Source organism: Lonchura striata, chromosome 4 (genome assembly GCF_046129695.1).
Source record: "Lonchura striata isolate bLonStr1 chromosome 4, bLonStr1.mat, whole genome shotgun sequence".
Classification (NCBI taxonomy): domain Eukaryota; kingdom Metazoa; phylum Chordata; class Aves; order Passeriformes; family Estrildidae; genus Lonchura; species Lonchura striata.
This window is the reverse complement of record NC_134606.1, coordinates 12,650,476-12,665,722: the sequence shown is the minus strand read 5'-3', so window position 1 is coordinate 12,665,722 and position 15,247 is coordinate 12,650,476. Positions and strand designations below refer to the sequence as shown.

Sequence of the window (15,247 nt, the reverse complement as noted above, 5' to 3'; positions counted from 1 at the left end):
AGTCATGAGCTGTCCAAGTTTTCCAATTGCTTTCATGCCTAGGGGCAATTGCATTCTTGCCTCTTTCTGAAGCATCTGAGGCTCCTCCTGTACAGCTCTGGCCCTCTTCCAAGGCAGGACAGACCCTATGCTTTACCCACTTGTGCCTTGGGGATGAAATACAGACACAGCTAAAAAAGCAACTCTGAACTCCCACAACCCCGCCAGACTCCTCCTTCTGTGACAGCAAACACTCCCACGAAAAGATTGAAGAATGCAATCAAATAGTAATTAGGACTGTCACTCTAATTACTGCATACATTTTCTAATGCCAGTAGTGATACGAAATACTAATTGTCTTCTGTGGAATGAATATTTAAACTTGTCAGAGAAGTGAGGAAAAAAATGCCAACTGCACATACGTGAATATTGTAACATTTTAATTTTTAAATAATATGGCACCCTATTAATAAAAAGGCACAGAATCTGTAAATGAAAAAATACAAAATATATGATCACAGTGGTCTCAGAGCACAGCATTCAAATACAGTTACAACCCCCTCAAAACAGGCTTGAATAATAGAAAATATTAGCAAATACATGTGGTTATTTTAATTAGCTTTTTCCTGTTCCTCTTTTTTGGATTCATATTTATAGGATTCTTCGAGTCAACTAGTCAAGTTAACTCTTTTTGAAGTGTAAAATAATATTCTCATCAATTTAGAGAAATTCACGAATAAGAACTTCAAAAATATCTAAGTTTGTGAAAATTGGCAGCACTGCAATCAAAGGAGCTTCTGAAGGTATTATTACATGTCAATTTACATTTTTCACTTTTCTTCTGAGCAAATGTGATAACACTGTCTCACCAAGGAAAAGACTGCAACAGGTTGTAAAAACAGTTTGGAACTGTAGACAGACTCACAGTTCAACTGAAATAAGTTTAGAAACAGTGAAATGCTGAAGTTACTCCAGGGTGTAAGGCTAAGTATACAAGTATATGGTAAAGATCTGGACTACCAGCTGTCATTGCAGAACACAGACTGCAGAAGTAACAGGCAAAGCCTATTAGAAACGCAGTGTTAAACAGTAAATTAACTAGAATAACATAAAATCAGAGATCAGAGGACATGTGGTTCACCTACTTCATCTCTTCATGTCATCTCCTATACTGCAGCTTACAACAACAATAAAATAAAAGAATAGTATTCAGTACCTTCTATATACAATAAATAACCTTTCTGTATAAATTATGAAAATACAGCTATGGCAAAATCAGTGCAAAAATGACCAAAATGTAGTAAAGGAACACAGTGCCCTGCCTGCCAGAATATGCATCACAGAAAATCCATACTTTACCTAGTGCAACAAAGCACTGACAAGAATTTAAAAATGCAAGATGCACGTCACTGACTGTGCCATTCTAAAATTACATCTATTTCCAGTATCAGACAAATCAGATTAAAACAACACATGTTATTTGAACCGTACACTTGATTCTTCCTCATCATTTTACTGAATTTTAAATAACTTCCTCTTCCCTAAATGAATGGAAGTTGCTCTTATGAGTCCATCTTTGCACAAGCAGTCTTTTTAGAATTAAGAAAGTTCTTTTTCTTTTTTCTTGGAAAATTATGCAAAGAAAGTACTGGATCACTTGGCTCACGGAATAAAAGTATCTTCTCCCCTGTGTCTAACAGCTCTATGGCTTCAGCAGCTGCAGAGCTCAGAGAAACAGGTGGATCAGGCTGCTCCACAGAAGGATGTACAGGTGAGCATCCCAGATGAATGAACGCTGCTTTTTCCAAGACAGCAAGTCGCTTCTTCTTTATTAAACTACATTAATGAGAAAAATTGAGTTGAAAAGTGAAAACTGAGGCAAAAAATGCACAACTTCCTATACCATACCCTGCCACAGAAGTGGTGACTTTGGAAGCTAAAGAAAATCATATCTCAACAGAGAGAGTTGTAATTTTCATTCTAATCCCCAATAATTCACATATCATTTTCTGAGATACAAAATCACAAAAGGAAAGGTAACCTTATAATAAATAAATATAGGGAAGATGAGCAAAAGATATATGTGAAAATGTGAGAATTTTGTGGATATGTACAGAAAAATCTTTTTTCGCATTTACTAAACTGCTTATTATGCATAAATATGTGGCAGGAAACACAAGCATTAGATAGAACAGTGTTAGAAAATGCATACTTTTGAACTAATTTTCTGATTTCTAACAGCTGTAAGAAGAATCTTAGATAAACTATAAATAAACTATTTACAAAAATAAATAAACATTAAATAAACTATAAACAAAAAAAAATCTGGATATATTTCTTCTTACCTGTCTTTTCTCTTGTTTAGAGAAGGGATAATTTCTAAACTTCTGTTTATCAGCTCTTGCCTTATTTTGCTCTCCAGTGTTTGCCACAACTCTTGGCTCTTTCTGAAAGAGCAGGAAAAGAAAAATTCCCAGCAGCAAATCCCCAAATATACACATTTTTCTTCCCTCTCTGACTTTAGCTACCAAACCCATGACAGCGACAGCACAAATGCAGTCAGTAAGAGTGTTCAACTACTTTTGCTGCCTTGCCACAAATAATTTAAATCAGTTAAGATGACACCTCAGGGCATGGCACCAAGGACTCTTATCTGTTCCTTGAGAACCCACATCTGCCAAGGACTGGGCTCAGTGCTACAACATCTGCTTTCGTCTCTTGCCCAGGTCATGGCAGGGAGTTGGGAGAGCAGGTCCAGGAGCATCCCGGTGTTGGTGTTACTGCACAAATTTCAGTCCATGCTAATGGGGCTAAAGGGGAGTGACAAAGGCCCTGAGAGTCTACCAGTCTCTGTGAGAAAAGGGAAACTCAGTGCCCACTTGGGACTTCAGTAATTAACTACAAAGGGACAGACATCTGCAAAGTTGCAACTTTCACTATTAGGAAGGAGGATCTCTTTTACATCTTTAAGAGTTACAGACAACTAAAACCCAGTGTGTCATGAACATGGTAAAAAAAAAAAAAGATGGAAAGAAAATATTTTAACAAACTCCAATTCAGGCAACAGAAAGAAAATTATCAGAACAGGATTTATACACTTATGAAATAACTTTAATTAATGAACTTATAAAATTATTTTAACTTTTTATCAATAAATTTATTATAGTTAAAATATTCCACAAAATAAGGTAGCAGTTTTAAAGTATTTTTACCCCAGAAAAATAGTTCAAAAGGCAACTTGTGCACCTGTGATTTTTTTTCTATAGCTATCAATTTCATTGTCCAGCAAACAGATATACACATAAACCAACAATCTTGTCTTGCAGTGGTCTACCAGAAAACATCACACCTACCTTTTCTTACAGCTGCCAGACTCATCTGCATTACTGTCACTTTCAATACCACCATCTGAATATTTACTGATGGAATCGAGGACAGAAAGAACCTCACTTTGTGAGCTGGAAGGCAGCAACAAGTTCAGAACCCGGTGCAAGACCCCCAGTGGCACCCTGGTCAGTTTAGCTAAATAACCTGCCAGACGGAGTTCCTAGAGGATTAAATGAGTAGAAGACAGAAAAATTCAGCATTGAAAATAAATGTTAGCCAATCTGTTACTGTTATTAAATAGTCATTATGGAAATAAAAAATATTACTGAAGATTATATTTGTGGTGACAATTTCAGCATCAAGTGGTCACACTTCCATGTTCACTGTTTCTACCCACAGTGGCCCATGAATATCATGGTTGTCCATTTCATTTGGGATTTTGGCAATGTAAATACTAAATAACCAGTTGATCTTGGCATATTTGCTTAGGGTATGTACTTGATGCCCTTTGGTTTGAAAAATCACAAGACAGTTACATTCTAAGGCTTAACTAATTTATGGATTCTACTATTATAAAGAAATAATTTCAAGATAGCAAGGAAGCAACATGGCATTCCTTGGTCTGTAAAACTATGGATGGAAAAATAGCCTTGAAAAACTTTACACATTGTCGTGGTTGACCACTTCATTGTTCAGCTTCTCTGAACACCAGATTCTGTGATAAGCTCAGAGAACAGCTTGTTAAGAGGTGAAGGAAAACACCTGCTTTTCTTTTGGGAGTATGTTTTTATTTCAAAACATCCTCCCCATATTTTGCCCAAAGGTCAATAGTAAAGTATATTCATAAGGTATATAATGTTCAAATAGACTGAGTTCAAATTTAGTTGTTCCATAGACACTCAGCCAGTCCCATTTCCTGCCCCACCCCAAACACCAAAATTCCATTGCTATTTTCTGTTCTGTTGTCATAAATACAGTGTCCCCAGATACTGCAGACTTCTTGTGTATATCAAATATGAAAAGTCTACAATTATGTGGAATGAAAAGAGTAAGGCAAATGAAACCAAGTTAAATGTCTCAAAGAATGCCAGAAAAAAAGCTGCTGCTGTCTATTCAAGCCATGCATGTAACTCAGGTAGCTGAAGTTAGGTAAGATGCCAAACATGATGACTTATGACAGCTGAGTTACCAGCACTCTGCAGACCCTCCTGTAAGTGTTGATGGAGGAGATGACTACAAAGCCCATGTCACATAAAACCCCACAAGGTCCCACCATGCAGGAAGACAGCCAGGTTCTTTGTCTACAGTAGTTTCAAAAAGTCACAGCAAATGTTTGCCTCCTTTTCTGACTGACAACTTTTCATTGCGTGAATTCACCTAGGACATCCCTGGATTACCTGAATCTTCTTCTTTGAAAGAAATAAAGCATCACCAGCAAGGCAGTATTAAGCCAAATTTAGACAGCCACACAAATGAAAGAATTCAATCAACCCCCTTTTCCCATAATTGTCCTTCAAGCAGAGAATTCTCTCCAAAAGGTAAGAAAACTAGTCACTTTCCAAAGTTTTCTGGCCTCTTCAGTGTTGGTACAGATTTTACATGGAAACCACTGAGATCACACAGAATTAACAAGACAAAATCCTAAGACTGATGAGAGATTAGTAAATTTGTACAGCTCTTAAAGGATTTTCATCCTGACTCAGCACCAAAGTTGAACACCAAAGAGATGTTTGCTCAGGCTACTTAGTGAAAGAAATTATTTGATTCTTCTTTGGAGAAGAATGCAAGTAAGCCCGTAAATCTTAATGCAGACACCTAAGTCTAATTTCTATAGTGCTGTGTTGTACTTCTGGTCTTTAAACACTGCTCTTCTAGAAACTTACAAAATGCAACATTAAGTGAGAATAAACATGATAGATCTCTGAGACCTCCTCTGCTCTCTTTGGCTAAATGTTCTCAGGACCTTTAAACCAGTTTTGAAAACAAGTATGAGTAATGATACTAGAAAATTTAACTAGCACTCCTGCTATTATTTAATTTTGAAACATAATCAATGCAAATCATTCTTAATGCTCATTAAAATCTAAACAAAACCCTTTTTTCATTACATGAACATCCAACTGTGAATCTGTCTGTTAACAAGAAAATTAGGCACTTCAGGTCTCCATAGAATGAAATGCAACAGAATAAATGAAATGCAGATCCTGAAAGGATCTGTAAAGGAACAAATAGAAGTACAACTCAGTAAAATTCAAAAGACTGAAAGTGGCTCAGAATTAGCTGAAGTGGTTGACAGTATAGGCTGCAAACTGGTAGCAACTACTAGCACAGAGTAACTCTAAATACATCTAATGGTTCCCAAAAAAGAAGAAAAGCTGATATCCAAATACAGTTGTAATTTAAACTTGGAAGCTTTGTTCAATTTCATACTTACCCGACTATAAATTGCCAAAAATGAATTTGTTTCTATATTTTCCAGGAGATCTTCAAGCACCACACAATTCCATTGTTCATCTCTCAAGCTGAAGTGAAAGACAGAATTAACATTGAAATCTTCCTATGTACAAGGACTGTATTATAAGAAACAAAATTGGAAGGTCACCCATTCGGGAAGCATATCTGTCTGTCAGCAAATTTGCTGTGAGCAACTTAACTTCTAAAACATGCCAAATTCTCTTTGTTTCTTCCCTGAATACCCAAACAAACATCAGAGCAGAATCTAAGACTATGCTCTTGCACACAGTTCAAATCTGGAATCACTCCAAAGCAACGTGATTCAACCTGTCCCCATCCTCTTCCCTCCTTTTTCAATTTCATCACCACACTTTAAGGCAAGTTGTGGATCTTTTTGTAGCTGAAATATGATATTAAACAGTTAACTTCCTCATTGCTAGTGATTATTTTTCTTTTCTACACCAAAACATGATGACATCATGTAAAAATCCTGCAATGTACAAAAGTACAAAACTTGGTTCTTCCAGTAAGTTTTCAAGTGAAGCCAAGTTACAGTTTCTTTGAAGGCTTCCCTGGTAGGTTACCACCTTGTGGATACTCGTGCAGATTTATCTGATCCTCTACTGACTCTTTACTTCTGCAACAGGAAAGTTGTTCATCTAAACTGAGTAGAGTTCTAGCTTTTTCAGAATTGAAACAGACTTATTACTATCACAGCCATTTTTAATATATTGGTGGTTTTATGGAAAACCACTTTCTAATGGAAAGCACGCTTTAAGGACATTACATGAAGCTTGAAATGTGCTAGGCTTTTAATACTGTGCAATACACATGGAAATGTCATTTCTACCTCCTGTAACCCTAATAAAAATAATACAATAGGCTGCAATTTTGCAAATTATCACCCAATTTTTGCTAGGCAGCTATTATGACAAGACAGATATTTCTATATACCTCCCAAGAGGCATTTTATTTTTCGCTGATATCTTTACTTAAAAACTGGCCAAGGGAAATTGAAATTGAAGAGGAGTTTATACATCTCATCAAAAATAATTGTGTGCCAGGGAATTCGGTCTACAGTACGACAATGGAGATGGAAATTCAATTTAAATTGTCTCAGCTATTTCCTCTGACCCCAGCAGATCATGTTGCTCTGAAATCCCTCCCTATCTTCCTGGGAGACAAAGTAATAGGAATAAAATTATCTTCCTTCTTAATGATGAGGAATATCATTATTTTTCCACTATCCCTGTCAAAAAAATGGTGACTGCCATGCAACACACAGCACCATTTATATGCTACTAAGTTATTATTATTTCGTGTTTCTTATTTCAATATTCCCAATTCCTCAGTTAGGCTTTGGGCCACAGCACAAGAAGGCAGCCCAAATACAGATGCATGGTCCCTCCCCAGTACAGCAGAACATTCCTCCTGCTGTTTCTCCAGAGTTTCTTACGGTCCATAAGAACTGCAGTAACATAGTAAAACCTGAGACCAAAGAACTTACCTTTGCTGATACAGCTGTATAAATTGTTTACATTTATTCATGGCCTGTCTTAACAGAACTGTTACAAGTCTTTCTGCATTCGTGTCCACAGCTTCATTTGAGAGTCCCAAACCATCCAGAATCCACCTCTGCCTAGTCATTAGATGATGCTGTGCTGACTCCTTCTGCAACATCTCATACTCCAGCTTCTTTTCAAGTTCTTCAATCTCCTAGAGGTTGAAAATGCATGATGATAAGAAGTTAATTATAACTTGAAGGAAAAAATTTCATTTGGAGTGAAGAAAAATGATGATGGTATCAGATTTTATGATATTACTTTATTCATTTCTTTTTCTACCCAGCCACTTGCAGTCATTACACTTTTCAATTCATTGCACAGCTTCAGGAAACATGACTGGCACGTTATGAATATCAGCACAATAAGGAAAGCTATGACTCAATTTTCATTGTGTTAAAAGTCAAAGAAACCTTCCACTGTAGAGGACATCCAGCAACTACACTGCCAGCATGACTGACATCAAAACCAAGGAACCATTCAAACTCATTTGTAAGCTGCATAAACCCAGTGAAACAGCTTGAGAAACTCAGACTAATTTTAGTTATACCAAATTAACAGCTAATATCAAAGGGATTTATGTTAAAAGGCAGTAATTAATAATTTGTCTGATAAGGTTAAAATAAATTGCTCAAAAAATCAAAAAGTAAAAATCCAAAGTCTTCAGGGGACTGGATCCCCCATGCTATAGATCTCATTTTGGCCAAAAAGTCAAAATGGACACCGGAAGGAAGGTTCCATATTCCCATTTCAAATGTCACTGCTGTCTCACCTCAACTTTTACATTGCTTATTATCTTGAAGCCCCACTTCCTAACCTGCATCTTGGAGAAAATGCTGAATTTTAATTTATTCCTCTGCCTCAACAGCTGTATTTAACCCAGTGTTAGCTATTCTCTTCTGCCCCTTTTTCAATCGTTTTTCTTCACCTGTTCAAGGGCAGAGAAGGAAAAAGCAACTTCTCTGAAAAGCCCCCTCACACGGTATAAAAGGCAACAATACTCTTCCTACATCCAGCTTTCACTATTTCCTACAGCTCTAAAAAAATTCAAGCAAAACTGGAGGCATAGAAGCATTCTAACTGCCACTGTATGAGAAACACTATAGAGATGACCACATTAAAATTTAACAAGGAATTTTCACAGCAGTAGCTGTCTAATGATGCCCTCTAGCAAAGAGGCTTTTCTCAAAAACCCATTTTGTTTGTTCTACTCCAGTGCTCTTCCCAAGCCTCACTTGGATGGTTTCAAATAGCAGATGCAGAAAAAAAGAGTCCTTGTGAAAACGGAGCACTGAAGTATTAAAAAAGGATTAGAAAATTGGCACATATCAAATATGTAATAAATATGGTGAAGGGAAGAGGTTTTTCCAGATTTTCTGCTATTTAAACTGCATGAGTGTGCCTGGAGTGAGATAGGTAGGAGGCAGTATTGATAATCTCTGAAAACTTGACAATTGAAGCATATCATGTGGTTATGGATTTTGCATATGGACAGGATTATAACATGAGCAATTCTGTAAGACAGACACAACAGCTTACTCTTCCAGTCATGAGTCCAAATCACTTCTCAATTGTCTTTCTGTCAATCAATAAAATATTAAGTAGCCATAAAAATACTACCCTTTCTGACTTCATGCAACTATAACAAAAAATAAAAAATAATAATACACAATCTTCCTTGGCTCTCCTTCTCTTTATGTCTTTTACTGAATGCATTGAAGTGCACATACTCACAGAAATTAAAGTCTGGGCCACCAGAAGCTGTAAACCAGCAGGTAAATCAAAGATACTCTAATAGTTGCTCTTTCCTAACAGGATTTTTTCTTTTAACAACTACATTACTTACAGGATTATGTGCTTCTAAAATTTGAATGCATTCCAGTTTTGACAGGGTTTTTGATGTGTTCAGTTGTTCAAAGAGCAAAGCTTGCACATTTACAATAGCAGTATACAGCTCCAACATTTTGGATTTTTTAACAGTCTTTTGAAAGGCTAAAGAAGCACTATACTCTCCAAGTTTGTTTTCCAGATTGCGCAGGTGACACTCTTTTTCAAGCTGCAACTCATACTTAATCTATTAAAAGAAACAACAAAAACCAAAACACAAAAGATAGATTAACAGAAACTCTTATATGCACAGTTATGATTTTAGTACTCTGTTATTAACAAGCAGGATTATGACAGCAAAGAAATCAGTGCTGTTATCTTATATAACACATTGTTTCAAGAAGTGATTTTAACTTTCAATTCCAAGTTTTTACTGTAATAAAAAAAAAATTACAGTACAGTCAAACACTGTAAAGAGATCAGACCTTCTTTTTGGGTAGTCAAAAGTTTAATATTAAATGCTAACCCAAACCAGAGGGTTTATATAATTTTTATTATAATAAAATTAAAAGCTAGAAACACAAATAAATCTATGGTTACCTATGTTTAAATGAAAAGATAAAATATGCCCTTTTGCTTAGAAAAAAACATGGAGCTTCTAGAAACACTGTATTTAGTTTCAAATCGGGAAGTGTCAGTTAATCCTGACTGATGACATTCAACCTACTATTCTTTGAGCAAATAATGAAATATCTTCTTATATAAAACAGAGTTAAACCGTAAATCAAAAGTCTATCAGCAATGGATTTCAAATAAGATGAGAATCAGATTGGATCAACATCAAACAGCATAAAATCAAAATGATTTAATTCAGTAACTGTGTTGCTGCCACACAATTGATGGCACATCCACAGGAACTATTCAAGGGTGAAAGGCAAGTGCAGCATGTGCAGGCACATGATCCAATGCAGTGTGATGAGCTCTCCATGCTCTACCACTGACACTGACAACCAAGGACACTGCACTGTGACTATTTTTCTGTGGGACAATGTGCATAACAGCCAGCTGCAATTACCTTCTTTACCTGCTTCCATCTGAGCTTGTCACTCTAAGCTCCCTTCACACTCAAAGAAAAGGAAGATACCTCTCAGTAGGTTTCCTATCTTAAAATACGGATTTCCACCGACATGCAAGGTGGATGTCTAGGTTAGACACTGATGGCTACACTGCATATCCAGCATTTAGGTAGCTGAATCTTCAAAAGACTACAGTAAACAATTACCTGTTTGATTTTATTCTCTCTCCCTGTACTATTCATGTGGGCTCAAAGAGTTGGATTTTAAGAGAGAAGACACAGACAGAGAAAGCACATGAAGGCCTAAGAGCTCCAACTCCACTACTTGGTGTTGATATCACCTGCTGCCCCACATACCCATCCACATTCTGTTGCATATCAGAGCCCAAGGTTTTTCCTCACTCCATCTCTAAATTCTCTCTTCATCCTGACACATCTAATCTCATAGGTTTCACAGCACACCAAAAAAACCCAAACCAATCACAACCATTTTCAGAAATCAGCATTTTCAGAGATTTCCTGTACTATGCATTTTAACAGCAATGCTCAAATAACTACTGCCTGTGACAGAATGGAAGAACCACAGTCATCAAAGGAGGAATGTCAAAACCTTTTAAAGTTTTGGTCGAGTTTACTATTTACTACCACCATGGCCTCTGAGAGCAGATACTCATGTTTGCATTCTACTAAAAAGCATTTATCCCATCAAGTTTGGCCTCTTTCTTAAGGAATATGCAGATATGAGCTTGACTATTTAATTTGGTATCTGCATGGGTAGTGCTTTAACACAGGAGGCACCCCTTTGTACATGTAATCAATCTCCCCCATTTTAACTGTCTAAATATAATGAAGACTTACAGCAATTGCCCTGTTGGTGCAAACTACAACACCAGAAAGGCCAGCTGTAGTCCTTAGACACTGTATGACTTCCCACTGGCACAAAACCTGACTCTGGCCAGAATATCTTTGCACAAATCAAAATTATATGTACTAAAAACATTAAAAACCTTATCAGTGTCCTATTCATGTTTATCACAATTATGTACATGTATATACATAATTGACTCTACTTATGATTAATTTTAAGCAAGCATTGAAGAATACTTCAGTCATAAAGACATATTTAGAACCTAAGATGATAAATATTTAATATGATGCCCACAGATTTTCCCTGATAAAAGATCTGCTAAAAGTGCTTGTGTATCACAAAAATTCTGTTATCTAGTAGAGAGAGTGTACTGATTGCTGGTGCTGGTGTGGAGGTACCAGCATCATAAAGTCACCCCAGGACAGAGAGGCAAATGTAAAATGTGATTTGGAACCAAATACACTTGTGATATGTTCTTGCTCATGTGATATTATCAATATTTCTCCTGGAGAAGGGTCAGAGAACACCATCCTGCAGCCTTTCAGTACTTAAGGGGGAAAGATGAGAATAAACCACTTAGCAGGGTCTCCTGCAATTGTTTTAACTACAAGAGGGTAGATTTATACTAAATTTAAGGAAGAAATATTTTAGAACAGTTAAAAATAGTCTTTTAAACATATTTATTAATGCATACTTTAAATTAATATTAAATTAATATAAATATTTTTAAATAGGAAGAAATATTTTACAACAAGGGTGGTGAAACACCTTCAACATTATACAGCAAATGAACTCCTCTTAAACAAAGTGCTGCATCATATAGCTGGTATTACTCTCTACCCCTAGCCACATGAGTTTCTTCCTGACTGTTGCCAGCTCTGAAATCAGCCATACAATAAGAACAACAACAGCTATGCCAGATGGTGCATATAAAACTGGAACAAAGAGGTTTAGAGAAGCTAAATTTCCATTTTTAAAACAAGATTCTAATAAAAATGTAAGACAGTATTTACTGCCTTACATTTACCAAACAAGTATTCAGTACTTTTTTGCCTCTAAAGCTTAGCCCATAATCTGATGTGCAATCAAAGAACAGTACCAAAACCATCTAAATGTTGAAGATCAGGGCATGAGGTATTGAAATCAAAATTTCAATGCCCCAATTACAGGATTAGAACATTCTCAGACCACACTTATCAAACTGAAGAGTGCTAGAACACACTTGCCTTCTTGTTGCAGTCTTGCCCAAGCACCTGCTCTCACTTTCAAAGACTAGACTAGATAAACATTTGCTTTTTTCATCTGCAACCAAATCAAAAAATGTGTTGGTCTCACACAAAAGTGAAACTATTTCTGAATTAACATGTTGACCCAGTATTTTTCATTTTTCAGGATACAGGTATAAAAAGTTAAGAAACTGGTGTAAAACCAGCTTTTTTCCCTAATTGGTACAAAAGTTGATCTTGTAATCATTTTTCAAACTACTTTTTTATCTACCAATTTTATTTACCAATGACACCTGCTTGTTGTGCATAGTTTCTACTGATGTGCACCACCTGTGTTTAACAAACATATCATTGCAATGTCCACCTGACATGCAAAACTACTATTATCCATGTTGTACACATGTGAAAGATCTCTTGGAACATCTACTAGCAGGGAAGTAAAAAGCCTTCAAAATTCTGTATTAATACTGGCCCCACTAATTTCTCAATAATTAACTTTAGACTGTGTGAGGCTGTGTGTTTTTAAAAGGCATCCACCAGAATCAAGACTTCCTTTCAATTAGCTCTGTACAAATAAACTCAGACCCTGCCCAAAAAGCTTTTGGATCTAAGGATCTACTTTTGGATTTTCAGCAGGATGAGCAGATGTCCAGTAACTAAATACTGCTCAGCTGAAGCATGCATTGAAACACCTCCCATGTTTTGAAAGTCTTCCTAAAAAACCACAGGATCTAGGGGAGCCTTGCAATCTTGCACAGACCAAGCCCCAGAACCATTTGAAGAAAAAGGGGCGAGACATAAAACCAGTTCTGTAACTAAGATGCAAAAATTACAACAAAGCAAAAACTATTAAAGGGTGAAATACAACATCTTGATAAATGCAGGCAACAATAATAAGATGCATCATTCCACTATACCTTACACCTTTTTTCTCCGTTTCTTATTCACATTGATAGAATACTGTCAATCTTTAATTACTAAACATCTAGGTTTTGACCTCAATCCAGAAAAGAATATACTTACCCTATTCAAATATTCACCTTTCACTGAGTCTTCATAAATTACAATTTTGTCCTGTAAAGATTTCTTCAGAATATCTAACTTATTTCTATTCCTGGATCCCGTTTTCCCCATTTTAGAATGCTGCTGTGACAAGATGAGTAAAGATGCTTTATTTGTAAGAGGTATATGAGGATGCTAATGTTAAAATTATGACTTGGCACACCCACCAAATAATGAAACACTTGCAAATTATGACTTTCACTAAGAAAGTAGATGTGAAATGAAGGTGCTGCCTATTAATTCAAAACATTCATTTTGGACATTCGGACAAAGTTAGAATTTTTTAAAAAAATTCTTTCAAGTAGAATTATATACTCGTCCTTTCCATGAAAACTCATAGCATATAAATTTGATTTTAAACAAGCTTTAGCAGTGATAATAAGAGAAGATTTTAACTGATACGTTGTCTCCTCAGCACAGTTAAAAATGAACAAAGAATATTAATTTAAGATCTACATTGTTTTCAACACACAGTCTGTGAATCACAAATGAACCATGATAATATTAAGAAGCACCGTTCCATGTAATCAAATTACTCTTGACCTTTCTATTTCTTTACAAGAATACCAACTAAGTATATGTACTCTCGGGGAAACGATAACATCTGTTCAACTATAAGGTTTTGCAAAGTCATTTCCCTCCTTTAGTACTTTAGAAACTATTAAGGCTTTGAACTAGGCTAATTCGTAGCATAATTAACCCAGCGTAGTTTACATGTTTAGAAAACATAACCGAACCAAAACAAAGCAAGGGCAAGTCCTCCTTTTTAAGATGGCATCAGACACAACTAATACAGGAAACATTTTTAGCCCCCGTACTTTATAAAAACTGAAAGCCACTTATATTTTACACTTTACTGGAGGAATTAAACACCCCTCACAGGGTGTGTGTTCTTCAAAAAGTGCTAGATTTGATAGGCAGATAGACTCCTGGTTGGAAATATTTCTCTAACCTTGAGTATGCCTCATCTTCTACATATTTAGATGTGAGGAAACAACCTCAAACTGTCTGCATACACTTAAATCTTTTGGAAATAAGAAAACGAAATCATGCCAAATTTCTTGCCAAGAAAGGCCATCTGATTCAGGAATTTTACTTTCCTAAACAGACAAAACAATGTAGACATTTCTTTTTCAGAAACTCCCAAAACTTTCACAAAAGCAACAGAAATACACAGGTGTATGTGAAAAAAACCCTATTTATCCAACTGCTGCCCAAACAATTATCTTTAAGTCCACTGATCCTTGCAGACAGGTAAAGTATACACTGCTTTTGCACCTATGAAGAAGCTACAGACAGCAGCCACAGGTAGCTGCAGGAACCCTTCCCACATCTCCACACTGATCCCACACTGGTCCCACCTGTTCGTTGGTCATTGCTAAATTCTGCTCAACTTTCAGCACCTCGGTGTCCCTCTGCTCCACTTCAAAAGCCTGAAGCAAGGTTCTGGCTCTTATCTTGGGCCAAGCCAAGCTGCTGTCCACCTGGGAGAAGCAGCAGTGCAACTCCTGCCTCATTCTAAGCAGCTCCTCTTCTGAGAGTGAGAGGGGTAAACTTAGAAGTTGCCTGTTAAAAAAACACAAGTGCTGTTTAGTGATTTAGGCAATATTGCATAAAATGTAAGAGACATGCTTACAAACACTCTACTCAGCAGTGGTCATCCTTTTTTTGTCTATTTTATATATCAGTTAGTGATTCCACACACAGCAATGAATCGCTCAGCATGTACAAAAAAAATTCTGTGGATACCTTAAATTCTGCATAGAGAGCTTCCTAGAATGTGAAACTTCATTTTCAAAGGAAAACAGCTTTTGAATATTTTTTAAATAAAATAACATTTTTAACACATTTCCTATGCATAGAATCC

General features: G+C 36.3%; 1 protein-coding gene across 1 annotated transcript in view; it reads right to left on the bottom strand.

The window, feature by feature from the left end:
* Window positions 1-346: 346 nt before the first annotated feature.
* Window positions 347-15,247, bottom strand: part of EVC2 (EvC ciliary complex subunit 2) — a 61,151-nt gene continuing 46,250 nt past the window's right edge. The window contains exons 15-22 of the mRNA XM_021550707.3: window positions 14,742-14,946; window positions 13,342-13,464; window positions 9,169-9,396; window positions 7,268-7,476; window positions 5,741-5,828; window positions 3,333-3,526; window positions 2,325-2,426; window positions 347-1,815 (exon numbers count right to left, since the gene is read on the bottom strand). Of these exons, the coding sequence (XP_021406382.2) occupies window positions 1,542-1,815; window positions 2,325-2,426; window positions 3,333-3,526; window positions 5,741-5,828; window positions 7,268-7,476; window positions 9,169-9,396; window positions 13,342-13,464; window positions 14,742-14,946 (1,423 nt within the window). The 3' untranslated portion in view covers window positions 347-1,541. The remainder of the gene's footprint in view (window positions 1,816-2,324; window positions 2,427-3,332; window positions 3,527-5,740; window positions 5,829-7,267; window positions 7,477-9,168; window positions 9,397-13,341; window positions 13,465-14,741; window positions 14,947-15,247) is intronic.